At 37.7% G+C, this 20,866-nt stretch overlaps 2 protein-coding genes across 3 annotated transcripts; one reads left to right on the top strand and one right to left on the bottom strand.

The window, feature by feature from the left end:
* Positions 1 to 5,139: 5,139 nt before the first annotated feature.
* Positions 5,140 to 13,145, top strand: LOC134826481 (uncharacterized). 2 transcript variants are annotated; one of them, XM_063838861.1, is made up of 6 exons: positions 5,140 to 5,269; positions 11,446 to 11,562; positions 11,809 to 11,955; positions 12,066 to 12,199; positions 12,362 to 12,405; positions 12,577 to 13,145. In XM_063838861.1, the coding sequence occupies exons 1-6, from the start codon at positions 5,201 to 5,203 to the stop codon at positions 12,660 to 12,662; spliced, it is 597 nt and encodes a 198-aa protein (XP_063694931.1). In that variant the 5' UTR covers positions 5,140 to 5,200; the 3' UTR covers positions 12,663 to 13,145. The 2 variants fall into 2 exon arrangements, with proteins under 2 accessions (XP_063694931.1, XP_063694932.1); XM_063838862.1 differs by having other exon boundaries at positions 12,362 to 12,410.
* LOC134826480 (DNA excision repair protein ERCC-6-like) lies at positions 12,398 to 20,314 on the bottom strand. Its single transcript, XM_063838860.1, has 9 exons — positions 17,411 to 20,314; positions 17,095 to 17,293; positions 16,777 to 16,939; positions 16,361 to 16,550; positions 16,022 to 16,170; positions 15,777 to 15,868; positions 13,549 to 14,755; positions 13,283 to 13,403; positions 12,398 to 13,073 (listed from the first exon to the last, which is right to left on the bottom strand). The coding sequence occupies exons 1-9, from the start codon at positions 20,290 to 20,292 to the stop codon at positions 12,947 to 12,949; spliced, it is 5,130 nt and encodes a 1,709-aa protein (XP_063694930.1). The 5' UTR covers positions 20,293 to 20,314; the 3' UTR covers positions 12,398 to 12,946.
* Positions 20,315 to 20,866: the final 552 nt, after the last annotated feature.

The raw sequence follows: 20,866 nt of genomic DNA, 5'->3' as shown, positions 1-20,866 counted from the left end.
CTCAGAGTCAGTAAATGCTAGTAAACACTAAACTGATAGGCATACAAAGAGCAGTGGCGAAACGAAGGGCCCCGCCGACCGGGGTTAGGGGATCTTACTCTTAGGGGAGGGGGGGGGCGCCAAATCGTCGTTTGAATGTGTGACAATTTTGAACAGCTTAACTGAGGTACTAGCAAAACTGCGCGATTTGCTCTAGAAACACACTTTTACTGGTGTAAAATCTTCTTAAAAGGGGCGTCGAAAAGGGAGGGGCCCTTTTTCGGCGGGGGGGGGGGGGGGCCAACAGGCAACGTTACGCCACTGACAATTGACAAAGAGGCCAGGTCGTTCAAAATAATTGGCAATTGTAGGCCGGCCGGGTTGATATGACCATACAATTCAGTTTCGTGTGTGAACTGAAATAATGACCGGACCCCCTGAATCCTGATCCTCGCTGTTCGATCAAGCCTAAATATAAAAATTCCATAATTGAATAACTAACTATAGACATAGTAGCTGTATTTATAGTCAAGAATTTTAGAGTTAGAGCACAACATAAATTATATAACATTTATTGCCGTTACCTAGTTATTGATTAGTCCGCTATTTCAAATGCATATATGATGGTGTGCAACTAGGAGGAGTGTTCATAATGATAAAATACCTAAATAATGAATATTCCTGATAATATTTTACTGTAACGTAAATATTTTAACCACACTTTCACTCTTGCTTCGTGTTCCAGCACTTTCAATGTCGTTGCTAGGATGCTGGAGTGTTGTCAAGTATCAGTTTTATTAGCACTGTCTTTTTATGAGATTTGGCGACGTAATTAAATGATATTTTCTAATTTAATGATATATTTTGAGCTCCAATTACATTAAATCACTTTCTTGATATTAATATTTGTTGGTTTTAAAGTAATCTGTAACCGTTTTGTCACCGTTTAACCACAGTTGGCTGTTACTGTTAATAATAGTATATGAATATCGGTATGAACAAGTTAAATGTTGCTCTTTTGAATACCTCCAACATTATAATTAATTAAACTTTAAGAGCTAACTGCTAAACTGTCAAAACTAAGCCGAATGATTCAACTACTTTAGTTCGTAAAATCACAACTTCGTTTTTTGTCCCAATACTACGTTAGCATTGCCATTAGCGACGGACAATTTTTCCAATTTCTTGTTATTTTCATTGTTCTTCATACTAGCACTCGAAGAGACAAGTTGTCCAGACGTTGAAGTATCATCAGAAATTTTTTCTGATTCGGAACCTATCACAATAGCGGACTCGCTATCCGATGATTCTGGAGGAGGCGGTTTGATGACTTGTCTCCTTTTCTTAGGACATTTCTTACGTCTGTTTCCTGCGACCTTAGTAACTTTCTTAGTTTTTGGGGCCATTGTTCCTAATCTGTAACCAACGACTGGCTGATTAGCTGGAGTCATTGGAAGTGAGCCTATCTTTGACTTGTCGACAAACGGAGCGAAGGATGCGGGAAGTGTTGCTCCGTTATGCTTCAATCCTTCGATGATAAGTCGAGTAACATCGTCCGACGGTTTTACATTCCTAGCTCCGCAGCCGCCTGGAATTGGAATACTTTAATAATAATTTTCCGTACACGGCATATGATTAGATTTGGACACATAAATCATCACACTTTTGGGGGAAATATGCTGGCAAAAGTGGCCCTCACCGTCCGAGGATTCAGTGCAGCTAGCATCAGATAGCAAAAAACTAGAATTCGCTGTCTTCTGTCCAGGCTTCATCACTCAATTATTTTCCAGCTTCAAATTTAAACGATCTTTTTTAAACGGAATTAAAAACTCGATAACAAACACAGGATATCGAATGGTTATGGAATGGCTTCCCTTTGTACAACTACAGGTATTTCAAGGGCAAAGTTAGCAGCTGCATATAGACATGTGTAAGCCAATCCTAGCATCTAGTTAAAAATAAAATTATACTTAAAGTTGTATGCGGTCATAAAATGTGAAAAAGTAACGTTAATGCTAATAATGTTATTTACAGTGAATTTATAAGAGTCACGAGAGAATTATAAATCTATAATAAGTCAGCTCTCATCCAGAAAGATAATATGAAACCAAAGTGTTTTGCACCTGTGCTGGCACTCAGAAAAGGTTGAATAATGGGTCTGACGAGAAAGGTAAGCACGCCAGCGCGGTTTTATTCAATTTAAACAATATTGTTGACCAATCCCATAATAAGCCCTGATCAAAATAGGGGTGATGATTAATCACTCTACACTCGACTGTCACGTGACTTTTTCAACCCGTTCTCTATAATTATAGCTGGCCCTGAACGACTATTCTAAACCCCAATCCTCTAATCTCAATCTGATCCTTACCCGAACCCAATCCCTAACAAAAGCATAATCATATGCTGAAAGTGAAACCCTAACCATAACGAGAAATCAGACCAACTTCCTTATACGGTCATATCACGTTATCGAGACAGTTTTTTCGCCAATAATAATATCTCGCCAGGGGAGCATTTTAACCCTATGTCATGGTATGGGGTGATTCGGAATGGGGTGATTCGGTATGGGGTGATTCGGAATCAGCGTCCGAAAATACATTGTTTCTGGATGGTTCCAGCTAACTGTCGGGGGCCCTTTTAGAAAAATCTCGAATATCAAGTTTAGAGTGAGTTCTATATTTAATTAGAGTGAGTTATATATTAGCGCGCTCGTCAAAATAGAGCGAGGGAAATATGTGACAATCTCATGCAACTTTGTACTCCGATTCGTGCGCAACTTAATTAAACTTTGTGATAGCTGGGTGGCCGTACATACCATGTGATGCTTGATCCTGGTAAAACAAGAATTGTTAAAGTTTTACCTTAGTTCCCAAAAATTTGTGTGCCATTATATTGAGCACAATTTATTTGAGCCCGAAAAATTTGGGCAGAAAATTTGAATTCATTTGGGCGACCGAAAATTTGGGCACAAATTCTTCAAAAATGAACGATTTTCCACTAAAATTTCAGTTAGATATTTGCCTTAGTTCATTATTATTCCTTATTATTCCAGTCATTTTGCTTTCAATTTTAAGCAGAATTGGAAAACTAAAATTTTAAATATTATTTCACTTGGATCGGGGGGGATCATACACTTAGTACCGGACATGACGGTGGTGGGTGGGTCATTTTTTCTCCCAAAAACACAGTTAGTACATGGTACTAACTGGTGGGTCTACTGCCCATTTTCCAGGAAAACAATTAGTACATGGTACTAAGGGGTTAATTTTTTGGGTGTCCAACCCCAAAAAAAACCATTTTACCTCAAATTTCAATTTTGGGAATGGGTTTTGAGGTTTTTTTGAGTTTTTTTTTGGGTTTTTTGTAATTTTAAAATTTTTTGTGTAACTTTTTAGCTAATTCGACGACATTGAAAACAAAACCCCTACTAAATAGTGGGTATAATTTTCCCATTTCCAATGTTTAATGAGCTGTTTAAAGCAATTTATGGGTGGGTATCTTATTCTATATACCAAAAAACAGTTAGTACCACGATTTTTCGACAGTTAGTACCGCAAAAGGCGGCAAAAGGGGTGGGTGTCTTACGTATTATCCAAAAAAACAGTTAGTACCGCAAAGGGGGTGGGTGGGTCTAGTGAAAAATATCCAAAACTACACTTAGTCGACGTGATGTCCGGCACTTGGTACCTGATCCCCCCCCCCCCCCCCCCCCGCTTGGATATGAAGAAAAAGCCATCTTTCTATAGATTTCAGGGCCACAGGCCAAATGCCAAAAGTTTGGTTAGCAAAAAATTTAGCAGACGGAAAAGATTTATAAATCAAGAGGCTTGCATATAATGAACATATTGACACGGGTGCAGAGTTGAGTCTGTACGGAACCTAGTAGTTTCAGATCCTTGTTTAACTTGCCGTACAGCAAGGTCATCCTCTACTTTAGCCCGGCGAGGCACATAACTCCCTCTACAACTCCATGACAAATGCTTCATATATACTAGCCGAGTTCACAAGAATATATCCTTGTGTTTGAGAAGAGCTCGTTAGAACTGCTTCCTTTCCCTTCAGTATCCCACAGTCTCTCGAGGTTCGTAACTGCCAGAGAACTCTCTTAAACAATTACTAGACTCGGTGATTATAAATCAAGAGGCTTGCATATAATGAACATATTGACACGGGTGCAGAGTTGAGTCTGTACGGAACCTAGTAGTTTCAGATCCTTGTTTAACTTGCCGTACAGCAATTATTATGCAATTAATTTGGTCTGCAAAAAATTTGGGCGAGAGGCCCGCTCAAATTTTTTGTCGCCCAAATTTTTGGGAATTAAGGTAATCTATAAATAAACATGGGCTTGTGCAGTTGACCAATCACTAATTGCTAATGCTAATACTAATACTCAAATAGCAATCCTACCCAATTTAAATGATATGTATTCATCGATTGGTTGATCGGACATTAAAATGTTAAACACTTTTGATTTAATATTTCTACCCACTTTAAATTAGAAATTGAATTATCTTTTATTTAAACTTTAAGAAAGTGAAATTATCGTTATAAATAAATCACGAATCGCCATGTAGGTAATTAAAAAGTTAGTTTAGAAACCTATAATTTTGCAACATGAATTTAAGATCTGTTACTTGGCGAATTTAATATTTGCAACGAACTGATCACTGAAGCAAACTCATGTGCTTGATATATCTAACTATCTAATCGAATTCTTTATCTTAGGATTAAGAATCCTTTCAATAATTTATGTATTATTTTCAATTTTGTGAATAGGGATATTCAACGTTCTCAAGCCAAGCGTGATGAATTTAAATTTAATCAACCATCGTTACCTCACGATCGTCAATAAGCTGCACGATCGTCAATAAGCTGCATTCAATCAATATCTTAAATTATCATAGTCACTATATCTTGTTCAAATCAAATTCTAACAATAGATAAAGATTGCATAGTACAAAATAATTCCAGGCGGTGACATTAAAAACATTAAAAATGAAAAACAGATTCTGATTTAAATGTGTTTAACTTTACCGCGTCCGTAACACGCAGGGCCTGCTGCAGTCTGTACTGGATAATAAGATCGAATTTGCAGGTAGATTAAAAAAAGTTTAATTCTTAATATCACTTAATATTAACTCTTAATAGTAAAAATTCAGTTTATGACACGAGGTGATCACATACTTTGTATCATGCTGTTTGCTAAGATGTGTTTGATATGAGAAGTTCTACTTCTTTCTGCCAGCTGTTTTGTTTCTTGTTGATAATTATGGCGAATGCTATCAAGGTTCGTAAAATTTTTAAAAGTTTGTCTTCGGGGTAGTGCAGAGACCAAACTCTTTAAACTGTTGGGGGGGGGGGGGGGGGGGGTCCAACCCGATTTTTCCGATTCCGATTTTGGCCTCATTCATCATTAACCCTTATATCGGGAAAATCGGGAAAATTTAAATCTTTCCTCTGAGGTTTCTAGGCGATATAGGTAGCTATTTCTGTACTTAAATATGACAAGAAATTGATTGGTGGTGGTCCCAGAACCCCAAACCAAATAGTAACAATGGCTTTATGTTATATTGCATTTTGAAACTTCAATTGAGCTGTGCACACTGTAATGGTTAATTTTTAATATTTTGTTTTAAATTGATTCTAAGATCAAAGAACAATCTTCAGCAGAAATTGTAATTGTTATCAAGAGACACAAATATTCAAGTGAAACATCAGTGTAAAGTAAAAATCATGTATATCGAATTAGAAAATATATAATAAGTCAATACAGAACAATCAACAATGGATTAAAATATTTGATTATAAGGTTGAAAAAGAGATTTAATAATCAAAATCCCGTACTGCCGTTACTGGCTGTAAAAATCTACAGTAAATAAAGTTCAAAGTTAAACAATTTAAACAAGAACATAATAAACAATCAAAAAAAGTCAGTCAAACAACCAATTTAATAACTTAAAAAACCAATTTAACAACATAAAATCTAATAAGATACTTAAAAATCTAAATATTTAAAAACCAAATCTAATATGCCACTGTACTGGCATGGAACAACAAATTGATGAATCATTAAAAAAGGTGTGGTCAGAGCAATATATACATGATACAGATTACAGTACCATTTCATTTAATGTAGTAAAAAAGCTGACCACCATAATCACATGCTGATGCGATGTCTGATCACGGCAATCTGGGTTTAGTCAAAAAGTGTCAGTACTGAAATCATTCTATAAATGAAAAATTAAACACACGATCACCGTCCGATTGATCTGAACCGCAGCCCTGAGAGACTGGATTGTTGAGCTCATCTACAGTAGTCTTAAGTCTAATCACGAGAAGGTTGCTGACTTCTGTGACAGCCTCTGGCACACTTATCTTTTCAGCCGATGGGAGATTTCCGAATGAGAATAGAAGTTTATCTTGCCTCCATTTGCATAGCTCTGCCTCTACAAGAGCTTCCAACTTATAATCGTCATCAAGGACGTGAGGACCAAACTTTTCTATGGCAGTAATGCCGAGTGAAAAGACTGTTGCATAAGAAAGTCCAGAGTGCTTCTTTGCAAGTTTTGAAACTTTCAAACTTTCTTGTAGTCTTCTCAGGCTCCGGTGTGGGTTTCAACACAGGTCTGTTCTGCGGCTTTCGCCGATACTGAAATCGATTAAGATTTTCGGGGTACCCATGAATTGCCCCTTTCATAAATAAATGGAGTTTCTTACTGGGTTTTTTTGTAAAACGCCGTTTGAAAACATCATCAATAACAGTTTTGGATAGGGTCATATCAAAATTGGCAAAAACTTTGCTTATATCTGAATACGTGGGGTCTTTATCGAGTTTAGCAAGGAAATTAGCTGTTTTAACGATAGCCATAAAGTCTTTCGCTGTTTGTATTCTTGTTTGTCCTTCCTCTTTATGTAAAGGATTTGTCACAGCTTTAAGTTTTTGGCGCTGTGACAAATCCTTTACATTTTTCTTGTTCAGCTGCACATTTGCCTCTGAATCTGAGTCTGATGATATCGTAGCAATTCTTTTCTTCTTTCTAGGATTAAGCTTGGATTTTCCGGATGCACTGCCAACATCTGGTGCCTTCTTCTCGGATAAATCTTTAGGTTTCTTGTTGGTGCTTTGTTCAACTTTTCCTTTCTTTATGAGACGGCCACGGAGTTTTATCTTCAGTTTGTTGCCCTTATTCTGGGGCTGTTTTCTGGTTGCTATTTTGTTTGATCGGGCTGTTTTCTGACTGGTAATACCAGGTGGTGAAGGTGTCTCCACCATATCAGTATATTTTGGCATGAGACCTGGAAGAAGATATAGTGAAAAGAATTCTGAGATTAACAGAAAAGCAGAGGCCAACGCCCTGCACAAACTGATCAATTACAATGAACAAGAAATTTCAAAACTAATTTGAGAAAAAATAACCACACAAAATGTACAAAATTGAGACGATAAATAAAGAATAAAGCAAAACTTTATATTGAATGGAAGAAACAATTTTCGACACTGGATTATACAATACTGATGCACATTAGATAATAATTTAAACTTGCCATGGACCGTTATGTGTTGCCATATAGTTTACTATATATGTACCTACAGACATGTTTATTAAAGCCAAGCATGTACCACCGATCACGCTACAAACGTACTTGACTATACATTTAAGGCCACAGGGGGGGGGTCCGAGGTCAATTTTGAGATTTTGAGATATGTTGTAGAGCTCGATCTAAATTTTCAAATGCTTTTGTCCTTACTGAAAACAAACTTTCCTATTTGAAGATATCGCGCGTTGAATTTTGAGGTTTACCTGTAATTCTATTGTAAATGAAAACTTTAAATGAAATCGTGTTCAAAATCTATCTTCTTTTACAGTTTACGACTTAGAACCTTGTAACTTGGCAAAAATGTTTTTCAAGGTATTTTGAGTTTTTGTTATGTAACGATTTTTGATATCTTGCTCCAAAGCTGAGATATGAGGTTAACCATAAGTACGGGTTACAAAATTTAAAACGGTTAACCTCATAAAAAGAGTTAGGAGCAAAATTACAACAATCGTTACATAACAAACTTTTAAATTTATGTCAGGAACGTATGTTCCAAATTTGAGGTGAATTGGATAAAAGCTCTAGGAGAAGATAGATTTTAAAGTCTAAAATTCGAGGTTTTCAGGAGAGGCAAAAAACTGTTTTTTATAGGCTATCCACTCCGATAATCGTAACCGATAATTATATCCGATAATTCGTTAAAAAAAGTTATCTGTTTATCTAGATAAAACATATTGTTATCGGTATAAAAATTCACTAGATATTACCGAAAATACTTCCACAATACCGTAAAATTGTAAAGAAATATCAGTGTTTTTGCCTTCCTAAGTAATCCAAGAAACAGTCCCAAACGTCTTCTAGTATGATAGAAGAGGTAGTTTACTTAGATGTGAGCTTAAGAGGTTTATTTACATTTGTATACCTTTGGAACTGTAGAACTGTATGAACTGTTGAAATCCAGAGAAGGTTATTGACATTGTTCTCTTGAGAGTGCTGGCGTTTTACCTTATAATCATTCTGGAGACGGGAACGAGCATGTTACTGTTAACGAGAGTCAAAAATACCGGCAGGGCACTCAATTGAATTCCGTAAGTGTTCTGGGCGTGAAACATTGTCTTCAGGAGTAGGAATCTGTTGCTCCAAGTTATCAACAGGATAAGAAAACGGTTCACTGAATCACTTTAAATGCTTTACTGTTTCGAGGAGAATTGGTATTTGGTGCACTACTGTTCTCAGGAGAAGGAAACCGTTCATGGTCTACTGTTTTGAAGAGAACTGGTGCACTACTGTTCTTAGGAGAAGAGAACCGTTGGTCTACTGTTTTGAAGAGAACTGGTAGTACACTACTGTTCTCAGGAGAAGGAAACCCTTGGTCAGATAATGTTTTGAAGAGAACAGGTGCACTACTGTTCTCAGGAGAAGGAAACCCTTGGTCTACTGTTTTGAAGAGAACTGGTGCACTACTGTTCTCAGGAGAAGGAAACCGTTCATGGTCTACTGTTTTGAAGAGAACTGGTGCACTACTGTTCTCAGGAGAAGAAACCGTTGGTCTACTGTTTTGAAGAGAACTGGTAGTACACTACTGTTCTTAGGCGAAGAAAACCGTTGGTCTACTGTTTTGAAGAAAACTGGTGCACTTCTGCTCCCCGGAGAAGAAAACTGATGCTCTAATATTTTCAAAAGAAAGGAAGTGGTACTTTAGCAAGATTACTGGTAAACAGTAATAAAAGTCGACAATTAGTTTTTGCGAAATTTGGAAAACATTTAGGCTTTGGCCTTCAGCAGAAAAATTATCGGTTTTATCGGTTTTATCTAGATAAAACCTAAATCTTTATCTGTTTATCTAGATAAAAGATTTCATACCGATAATGGATAGCCTAGTTTTTTATGTTTTGTGATTTTTGAGTATTTTGCCTTTATTTGTATATTTCTCAAAGTTTAACTGCTGATATAACACAAAAACTATAAAAACAAAACTAATAGTAGTTTTCAGTTGTAATGGCATCAATATTTCTGCCCTCCATCATCGATTCATCAAAAAAATGAGGTTAACTTTAGTCACTAAACACATGGTATGGCTTGTATTTGTAGTTCCATATGTTATATACTGTAGTTTTTGATACACTTAAGGAGATTAAATCCCTGAAACACCATTTCCTGCAAGTACTGCATATTAATGATGCAAATTTGAGGTTAACTGATATTCAAATGTGAGGTTAACCGCTATTAAGGTTCCATTAAAGTTGCTGTATTACAAATTGAAATAAGTTGGTTAACCTCATTTTATCGTATGTTAATGGTCAATATTGCTTGCAAGGAATAGTTGTTTCAAATCATATTTTTCTCGTGATCAATCTTCCCAGCAAATATATAACTTACTAATGTCTTGAGTTCGATTAAAAATTAGACAATTATGTATGTTTTATAGTGGTCACAATTTACCTGGTTAACCTCATTTTTTAGATTTTCTGTAGATTTGAAGTAATACATTAGTACGAGATACGTTTTGAAATTAAAATGCACTGAACTTACTTTATGAATGATGATAACTTTCATCTCAGTCCTTCTCGATATCAATGAAATAAGAGGTTAACCTCGTTTTTACCCACTTTGGGTCCTTCATTTTCAACCAATTGCGAAACAGAATTAGGATTCATTATTTGTTGATCGAAACAACAAAATATCTTGGCATGAAATCAATTCTAGGCATCAATTTCGTTACCCTCAATATTGCATAGCCAATTTCGGAAGAATTGGTTAACCTCATTTATTAAAAAAAGTAAAATAGCTACAGACAAATGAGTGGTGGCAAAGTATCCGCCACAAAAATATATATTAATTCAAAGCATAATATTTTTTTGCATTTTTTGAGGCCTCGACCCCCCCCCCCCCCCTGTGGCCTTAAGGTGCAGTATACTAAGTATAGTGATATTATGGTATGTTTAAAGACCGGACCACAAAATATAACCCGGTACCCAGTGTTGTACTACTACTAATACATAATAACAAGTAACAGGGATAGAATCAATGAGCAGAAACAATCGATCTCACAAGAGACCAAAGCACTCGGGTCTGGGAGTACATGATAACTCCAACTAGTAGTGAGCATACTAGCCCCTGCATCATGCATGCAGTGGGAAATGGGAATACACATAAAACATACTATTGGAATGTACAATTGGTTCGTTTTCATATAGCATACATAGCATATGTAGGGGTTCTGGTTAAATTATATCACTTCTGAGAGGTTTTAGAGATCGATTCAGTAAATTTCTCAATTTTCCTATTTTTCCGATTCCGATTTTGGCCTCATCAACCCTCATATCGGAAATCGGGTTGGACGCCCCCCCCCCCCCCCCCCCAACTGTTTCAGTATCATTATCAAAACAAATACGATGTGATGTCTTCCACCACACTAATATGAGTGCAGACCACAGTTCACATAACATGGTCCAGTATTACTCCCCGCATCCCCCATTAAATCCGTACTGAACCGGGGTGGTGGTGTTTGATGCACCATGACAAGTAACACAAGTTTACAAGTTCTTTAAATTGTTCGCACAGTTGTTATGGGGCCAGTAATGTCATAATTTAATCTTTTTGTTACACTTCTTTTTTCATGTTTTGATTTGATTAACTGGAAAAATATTTTGCTTTGATTAAATATAGACGTGGATTCTGATGCATGGTGGGGAGGTCAGGTATATCGTTTTGACACGTGACAGCAATAAACCAATCATCTACCACTATTGACCAGTCAAACCCCGTCCCCCAGATCACTGCACGTGCCAAAAATATGCTTCACCTCCCACTAGAATACACTGTCAGGAAACAGCACTATGTAAATAAGTTCGCTCTCCAATCAACAGGAAGTTAGGAATCAATGATAGGTGAAGTTAGCTGATATTCAATTCTCGACTTCAGGACCGTTGTAACCTGAAGGCGATAAAGGAGCGAAGTCACAGGCTGGAGGACAGTGCCAAGAAACAGAACGAGTACCAGGAGAGAAAACTTTCTAAATATATTCTCGGAATCGAGAAGGTAGCTCGTCGTATTTTCCTTTCGGAATAAATAATTCAGGCTCCGGCATTACGTGTTTGATATTGCTGCTTGATTCTATGAGTTCTTTATGGCGACAAAGGCTTAAAATGTTTTAACTGTTCCTGATGGAGAAGACTAGCGAAGTGACTGTCTCCATTTTGTTCATAGATAAAATGAATAATTTCTTGGATAAATACCAAACTGCGGTTATTCCTTTATTTGAGACTGATCACTCTCACTTCTCAGGAGCATGAAGGGAACATGACGTTGTTGAGGCAGCAGGAGAAGGAGCTGAAGAGGACGGAAGGGAAACTGACAAGACAGCTGCACAGACTGAACCGGCAGAGAGTTGATGGAGACTACGTGTCGCTCCCTCCTATATCTATGTCTGAAGTAAGCTCAGAAAACAATCATGCTTATCTATAGTATAGAACTGAGAAGATGTATTTTTAATTTTTCCGTTAGTGCATGGTTTAATAAAACTAATTTCTGATTGTCCGAAGGATGAAAGTTACGAGCTATTCGGACAAAGAAAAAGAAAAGTAATGTCAAGAAAAGCAGACTCATCTTGGTTCGATGATCAAACAAGCCGGGAATCTGTTATAATCCGTCTACTTAACTTTCCCAGCGAAACTGAGTAAGTGACAGCAGGAATAATAGCATACTATCGTCTTGCTAAGATACGTTCACTTCCAAAGTCTACAAGTTGTGGTACCTTGACTATCAATTTTCTTACTCCTTTTGTTTGAAGCCACCCAAATTATAGGTTGATGAATGGTTTCATTGGGTTTTATTACAGGAAGGGAGAAAATGTTCAACATGAGGACGAAGGCATGCCATTACGTAAGGTGTTAACAAAATTAGCTAAAATTCACATTTTGATCAAATACATAAGATACAGAATTATTTCAGATAAAAGACTAAATTCCAGCCAACCACTTTGGCTTCAAGACTAAGTACTTAAAATAACGTTTGTCCATTAAGAAATTCAATTTTAAAAACAACTCATTACAGAGAATGCAAGGTCTACTAGCACGGTGAGAGTAAGCAGGATAAAGCTGCCACCATTAATATTAACTAATGTTAACGAAGAGGACTGATTAATCTTGGCGTGATGTTTAGTTGTTTTGAAATCTAGTATATATTCGGTCTTTTTGTGCTTCATTAGCTAACATAAAATAAATAACAATCTTTCAATTTAGCTCAAATGAGTAACAGTTCAAAGCAGACATTACTTCCTTACGATTTTTCCTCGATGTATTAAAACTAAAGGATTCAAACACATCTCCTTCACAATTCTCTTTTATGTTCATCCGAAAGTCGCCACGACTGTAGCTTCAGTTTGAATTTTTCCTGAATTAGAGTTCGTTCCAGTTACCACTCACTAGCTCTTCAGCTGCTTTTTAAGTGTGAGATACGCCTTTTGCACAATGGTATCATCATTTCTGTACTGAAGAGCTGCTTTGTAATACTGTAGAGCTTTTCCTGCGTTACCGGCTTTCTGATGTTCCCTGGTGTTTTTCGATATAAAATTACTGATAAAATATCTGAAATTATTTTGATAACGTTATTTTGCAAACGAAGGTAGCGTTTAACTGTGCAGCTTGATTTTAATATGTTGAAAGATAAATTGAATTATTGATTCTGAGTATAAGTCATAAAGTTTAAGTTTAAAGTATTCCAAAATACTTTTATTCCAAATCAATTTCGATAAACTTACAGTCCACGTTCAAGATATCGATTGTATTTTTCGTCCTCAGTAGGACTGCACATACATTTGCATTTCGTCACTTTGTATCCTTTTGCCAACGCAGCTTGTAAACGGCCGCACGTACAGTTCACTGAATTGAAAATGAAATTATTCAAATGTAGTACAGAATTTTAGGTTCTTAAATTTTAAATTGTAATTGAAGTTCAAGATAAAGGTAGCTGACCTTTGTTCTGTAAAACAAACTGAAGATATAAAACTCTGTAGCCTGTAAAAACCTGAGTTGGAGGATTTAGATGAGGCCGGTTGTTTGTTCTCTTTGTCGACTTTTGAACTTCTTTTTGACTTTTCCTCTTTTCTCGGCTGTGACTTGGACTGATCTTGTTGCCGAGGGTCAAGTTGATGAAGGTTTGGAGTTCTAACTTCAGATTCTGTGGCCTGTGTTTTGAGTTTCTCAGTTAAGAGGTTTTTGGGCTCCAAGGGTGGTCTCCGATTGATCTCCGTAGTCTTTTCAATTTGCTGATTAGCTGGCTGATCCGAGCTGTGAGGCGAGTTGAACTTTAAGCTCTTGACTAAGCCTTCTAGATCATCAACCTTTTCTTCCACTTCTACGACTTCTACGACTTCTTCCTCTTCATCCTCTTCTTCCTCTTCTTCCTCTTCGTCATATTCTTCATCGTCATCAACATCGGCCGCTTGCTCCTCTTTGGATTCTTGTTCGTGTTCTTCATCTGCTTCTTGCTCTTCTTGACCATCATAATAATCATCCTCATCTTCAGAATCGTCCAAACAAGGCGGCTTGTTCAGGTTGTCATACCTGGAATTCTCCAGATCATCTTCAACTTCATCGTCACTATATGCAGACTTCTTTTTAGGAGTGTTCTGGATATGGTTAGCGATTATCTGACCCACTGGATTACTGAGCGATTTCCTAGGTGTAACCACGTTCTTCTTGATGGACCTTCTTGGCCTGACCGGGCTTTTGAAGGTAGGACTACTTGGGCTTTTGAAGGTAGGACTACTTGGGCTTTTGAAGGTAGGACTACTTGGGATTTCACGAGATTCTTGGGTCGGACTGTCGACATAATCGAATATCTTCATCTGTCTGTTTTTGTAATCAGTCAATGAAAGTTTCTTCGCTTCTTTAGTCTCCTTGACTTGAACTTCGTTTTCATCATCATCATCGTCAATTGTTATGACCTCTGCTGTCCTGCCCTCCGATTCTTTGAAATAAGGAGACTCTCTAGCTCTTATCTCGACCCTCTCGATATCTTTACGAACAGCCTCAACTTCCGCCTCCTTATTATTCCACATACTGTGCCCTCTAGTAGGCTCCCAAGGTGCTCTCATTCCCCCACCTAGTGGCACAGCAGTAGCTCCTGGGTTAGGGTTGTGTGTGTTGCGATTAGGGGCTGTGTAGTTAGGGAACGGAACTGGTCCAGCTGCCGCTGCTTCAGCAGCCATGTGCCTTTTCGCTTGTTGTACCTGCAAATACATCCATTAAATGGAGTCGAACTGTATCGGATACCTGTAATTAATTTATCATACACGGTAATCGAGTGATTTAAACAGTGTGTGACAACTTCGTGAAAATCGCGGCAACGTTCAGGTGTTCTCTAGACTTTCGTTTTGATCAGTTACAGTAGCCTGCTGTCGAATGAGATTAGAGCCTGCGACCATACTGAGAACCCTATCCAGGAACCCAGTACTTACTTCAGACCACAATTAAAGCAATTTGGCAAGCAGGTGAGTTCGCCATCTGGTCATGCTGTACAGCATGACCAGAATCGTTAAATCATTTCTCCGCTAGGATTAGCGCTCGGATCCGATAGGTTTTACGTTTCCTATCGGGTCCGAGAGCGAATCCTATCGCCTCTCGGAACTTACACATCCTATCGCCGCTCAGCTGTATCCTAGGGGTCAGGGGAGCCGGATCGGCGTAAGGATTGATAAAATCCGAGATATCCTATCTGATTGAAATCGCAGAAATCGTCCTTCTGAAAAGCTGTACCTCCCCTGAAGCTAGAAAAACTAGCTGGAGTCGTGACTCATCAGTCATTATACACTTGGTGATTCGATGTGATCCTATTCTTATCCAGGTGTTTCCTATTTTCACAAATCACAACCGACATGACATGTATGGCTGAACTCATAAAGTCATAACGTAATTATATCATATATCATATTAACATGTGATAAGGTCGACGCGCGCGATGCGATGAGCTAATAATTTAAATAAATTTAAGATTTTGAATTTCGCGCGAATCAACAATTAAGAGGTTAGGCGTTCGCGCGCTACATAATGCAGTGATTTTGACAGTGTTATTGTGACAGTGTTATTGTGACAGTTCAAGTGTTATTGTGACAGTTCAAGAACAATTCTTGTTGATCCTTCAAAAGAGTTCAAGTCTGATGACACAAATTTTTATTGATCTGAGATACATTTTATAGGGGGCGGTAAGTTTGAACAACTAATTCTGACCGTATTAAACAGAAGGGATCTTACCCTGTCCTCTACGAACTGGCGCTCCTCGGGAGTATTTTCCACTACTTCCTCATGTGAAAAGAGTAAATCATGGTCACTGCAGGCAATGGCACCTAGCAAAACAATACGTTAAAACTTAAAACTATAACCAAATTAAGCTGTTTAATTGGGAATGTTGTTAAACTTTTTTTAAACCAACTAGTTTATGCCTTGACTCATTGAAACTCACTAATGTAGGATAGTTAGATTTCAGTGGACGAACTTACCCATTTCCTCGATAGCCTTCAAGTCACTCTTAACTTGGTCAGAATGATTCCTGGCAGCTCCGTGCAGTTCCTCAAGTTGAGTACAGGTTTCACTCACCGAAGTGTTCCCCAGCTCAAATAACTGTGAGATCTCTTGGTTCGTAAAGTACCTGCACGTTTTAAAATTAATTGTTATTGTATACAATCCCTTGAATAACATTTACTGGCAAAAGTATATTGGACACCAAGTTTAAAAGCTTGGAAAATCTTATAAGGGGGTTGGAAGGCCTTCTTAGAAACTAAAGCCTGTTCCCTGCTCTTAAAAACAACATTTTTGAATTGAGGTGACAAGTAGCATACCTGATTGGATCTAATGATTCTCCAGTGGCCTGCCGGGTGATGCTGTTTTTAAACACTTGTTTCCTGTAAATTTTCTCCTCGATAGTTCCACTGGTAAGAAGCCTGTAGACAATGACTGGTTTTGTTTGTCCTATCCTATAAGACCTGTCTACAGCCTGGGCATCAGTAGCTGGATTCCAGCTAGGATCATCTGCAAACGTTATATCAGTTAGTTTTATGTAAGAGCAGCTGTTATAGTACACAGTAAATATTAGCTTTATCATTAAGTACAGAATGGCAGTCAAACATCGTCCCATTGCTTGAGTTTCCTACAGTTTCAGTGATAATTTACCGTTCAATTTCGAAAGAATGCTGCTAAAAGCGATCACACAACACCCAAACTTACAAAAAGGACGACAGAAATGACAATAACTTACAGATGATAACCCTATCAGCGGAGGTAAGGTTGAGCCCAACACCTCCAACTTGAGTTGTCAGTAATAAAACAGTGTATCTCATGTCAGTGTTGAATGAGTCGATTATTGCCTGTCTGTCACCTGGCTTGTTGATGGAACCATCTATCCGCAAATATTGCATACCCTGCAGTTAAATATATAAGAGGAATATTACGGTATAATAAGTAATGACGAACTGAAAATTCGATAAATATCTAATTGAACGGACGTGAAATGAATTTATTCGAAAAGCAAAACGTTAGAATTTACATGTGAAGATATTTATCTATTATTTAATACCTTGTCAGCTATCATCGACTGGATATAATTCAGGATCTTGAGAGAGGTTGAAAATAAAAGTGTTCTATGTCCATCTGCAGCCAGAAGATCCAGCAATCCTAGAGCAAACTCTAGTTTACAGCTTTCTCTTTGAAGAATGTCATCCGTTGGATCTTTAGGAAGCTCAACTGTTGAAAGGAGTTTCTGATGATCCTCAGGTCTGAAATAATTGAGTTAACAGATTTATTAACATCACGAGTATTAACTCGAAAGTCAAAGTCACAAGAAAGTACAACACAACTAGACTAATTTCCTTTCTCTAACTTTTAAAACTTACTTCATGCTCATACTTTCTGCATCCATAACTTCTCGTAGAGCCTCAAACTTGGTAGCAAGTCTGGGATGATCACATATCTTCTTTAAAACAGTAAGTGCAGCGAGTGGGGATTTAGAAGAGTTCATTGCATCCCGAACTGAATCGAGAGTCAAAAAAGCTTTGTAGAGGTTGAGTTGCACATTTGACAGCTGGAGCCAGACACACAGCTCGTTCTTTTTTCCAAGCTTGCTTACTCCGCTGGAGGCATCATTGCCGTTTTTCTTGATTTCAGCCTTTGTCCGACGCAAGAAATAGGGGTCAATCACCTTTCTGAGATTTTCTGCAAGTTTAGCTCCAAGTTTAGCTTCCCCTTTGGAGGCATCTTTTTCTCTACCTCTTTCGATAGGTGTTATATAGTTCATCTTAAAAGTTGTCATGGTTCCCAAAAGTTTACCTCTGGACACGAAGTCGAACAAAGCCCAAAGTTCTTTTAAATTATTCTGAATAGGTGTACCAGAAATAAGGAGCCTATGATTACACGGCACATTTCTCATAGCTTTACTGGTTTTGGTGGGATTTTTGATTTTGTGACCCTCATCCAGCACAAGATAGTCCCACTTGAACGAGGTGTTAACCAAGAACTCTACATTTTTCTCGATAATCCCGTAAGTCGTCAAGATAACACCCCCTCTTTTGATGACTTTCTTAACATTTCTTTCTCTTTCATTCTTTGAGCCATGAAACAATTCAACACGGATTTCTGGAGCCCATTTTTTGAATTCTACCTGCCAGTTATTGATAAGTGACAGAGGCATACACAGCATGGCTGTCGAAATTTCCTCCATCAGAAACAGGGCTTGCAAGTAAGCTATTGTTTGAATCGTTTTACCAAGACCCATATCATCTCCAAGAATGCCACCATGCTCAGCTCGATAAAGCTCCCACATCCATTTCACACCTTCCCTCTGGTATTGATACAATTTGTCGTGGATATCATTTGTAAGGAAAAGGCCATCACCAATATCCGTGTAGAGATTTTCGTTCTCAGCTTCCTCTTTCAAAAACGTTTCCAGTTTCTGTATTCTAGTACCCAGTTTCTCATTCTTATAAATTTGAGCAGCCTTTTTGTAATAACTGAGAGCCTTTTCAATTTTTGACTCTTTCTGAGCATATTTCCCTTTGACTATCAACTCATTGTACTTTGCTTTGTCATCAGCCGATAGATCATTGAGGCTCTGTACTGAAGATGGCTTGTGATCTTGAGGATCTCTTTCGGAGTCCCTTTTAAATTCCAAACTAGCAATTTTTTGGGAGATGTTGTCACTTGGAATCAGTTCATGAGCTTCTTCATAAAGAGCGATTGCCTCATCGTACAGAAGTTTGTCTTCCTTGTTCTTGGCGTCTGCAATGGTAGCTTCATAATAATCCCTGATTTCATCATCTATCTCCGGTTCTTCATCCTCCTTTTCTAATTCAGCAGACAACTTTTGTTCGATTTTTGTGATCCTCTTTGAAAGCTTTTCAGAGGGATTCAGATTATGCGCCTCATTGTAAGCTTCTAAAGCTTTTGACAAATTGCCATCATTAAGATGCTCCCTTCCTTGGATAATGAGCTGATTATAATGTTCAACATTTAGCTCAGATTCATCATCATTTTCATTGTTATCATTGATAACAAGCTTCTTTTCTAAATCGTTGATCTTCTGAACAAAATAAGGACAGGGCTTTAAATTTTGAGCTTCTCTGTATGCATCTAATGCTTCACTCAACATATCTTTCCCCTCCCAAATTTGAGCATTCTTAACCAAGCTATTGCAATGTTCATCAACCTCAGATTTAACAACAGACTTATTCAAATCTTGATCGTTTGATGGATAAGGATCATTTGTTGGAGTGACCTGCTCATAATTATCATCATCATCATCTTCTTCATCATCATTTTCAATGAAGTCTTTGATCTTGTCTATTCTCTTTTGCAGCTTCTCCGTAGGATTAATCTCATTTGCATTTTCATACTTCAAAAGGGCACCTTCATAGTCTTCCTCCTTCAGCTTTGCTTTTGCTTCCTTGATAAGATTGTTGTATTGCTCGACGTCTACACTAGTGCTGTTATCAGCCGGAGCTAATTCCTCTTCTAATTTAGTTATCTTTTGAAGAAGTTTTTCAGAAGGGTCAACCTTGTAAGCCTCTTGATATAGTCGAAGAGCTTCATCTGCTCTGTCAGATTCTAAGCAAGCTTTAGCATTGATAACAAGGTTGTTATATTGATCGATCAGGTCCTCCTTATCAGATTCTGATTCTTTTGCTGACGTTTCAACATATGTCTGAACCTGCTTTAATTTTAGCTCTTGGTTAATTTTTAGTATCCGTTTGTACAATTTTGCATCTTGGTGTAAGGAATAAGCTTCATTGTATTTTTCAAGGGCTTTCTCAAGCTGCTTGCTGTTCTTATAAAGTGAGCGAGCTTCAATTATGAGGTTGTTGTAATGGCCAGCATCAAATGATTGTTCACCTTCTTGTACTGCTATTGTCATATTGTTTGGCTGACTAATACCACTTATGTTCAAGTTCTTATTCTTTAAGACTGATCTTACAGGTGTTGTCCTTGAACCACCGTAAACAGATGGTCCATTTAAAGCTACATCATCTACTTGAGTGGAGTATGGGGTAGACTGGAAGCGTGGAGATGCTTTGAGATGAAGTGATGCATCAAAGTTAGAAGCCAATTTAGTATTTATCATATCTGACAGTCTATCAATAGCTAGTTTTGAAAACTCTGATTCTCGGAGATTGAATGCGTCTTGGTAAAGTGAGAGTGCTTCATCTAAAAACCCATCTTCTTCGCATTTCTTGGCTTCAGAGTATATATTGGCTAGAATATCTTCATCCAGGATTTCAGCCATAACATGAAGCTAAAACAAATTGGCGAATCAATTCAACTACATAGAAAAATCTAAAAAACATTAAGGGGGGGGGGGTTCACCCTGATTTTTTTGTGAAACTTGGTTTCGAGATAACAGCTGACCAACAGACTAGGACCAGTGACCGAACTTTTGAGGGGGTCCCGGACCCCAACCGCCAAACGGTGCCCGCGGGGCAGCCACGCCCATATTTGGTCCAAATTAGGCCCAATTTAGCCAAATACCCTGAACATACCTAAAATACAGATTTTAGATGCTCTACTTGTAGCTAGTGGTTCCCTGAACTCGTACATGAATTTTCATCAAGATTGGACAAAAAATGACTGAGTTATGAGCCAAAAACCATATAACCATATTTAGGCATATGCTCCAAAATTCATAGATTTTGGCCCATAAATTGGTCAAATATCAATATTTTTGAATGAAACCAACTTTATATGGAAGGTAAGCCTATACTACACATTCTCTATGATTATCAGCTTAATATCTACCTAACTGTGGATTCTGTGTTCAAATAATCGCAAAAAATGAACAAAATCGCCTATATCTCAGTTCG

Source organism: Bolinopsis microptera, chromosome 2 (genome assembly GCF_026151205.1).
Source record: "Bolinopsis microptera isolate Bmic1 chromosome 2, MBARI_Bmic_1.0, whole genome shotgun sequence".
Taxonomy (NCBI): Eukaryota; Metazoa; Ctenophora; class Tentaculata; order Lobata; family Bolinopsidae; genus Bolinopsis; species Bolinopsis microptera.
The sequence above is the reverse complement of the archived record's forward strand: the minus strand, read 5'-3'. Positions and strand labels throughout refer to the sequence as shown.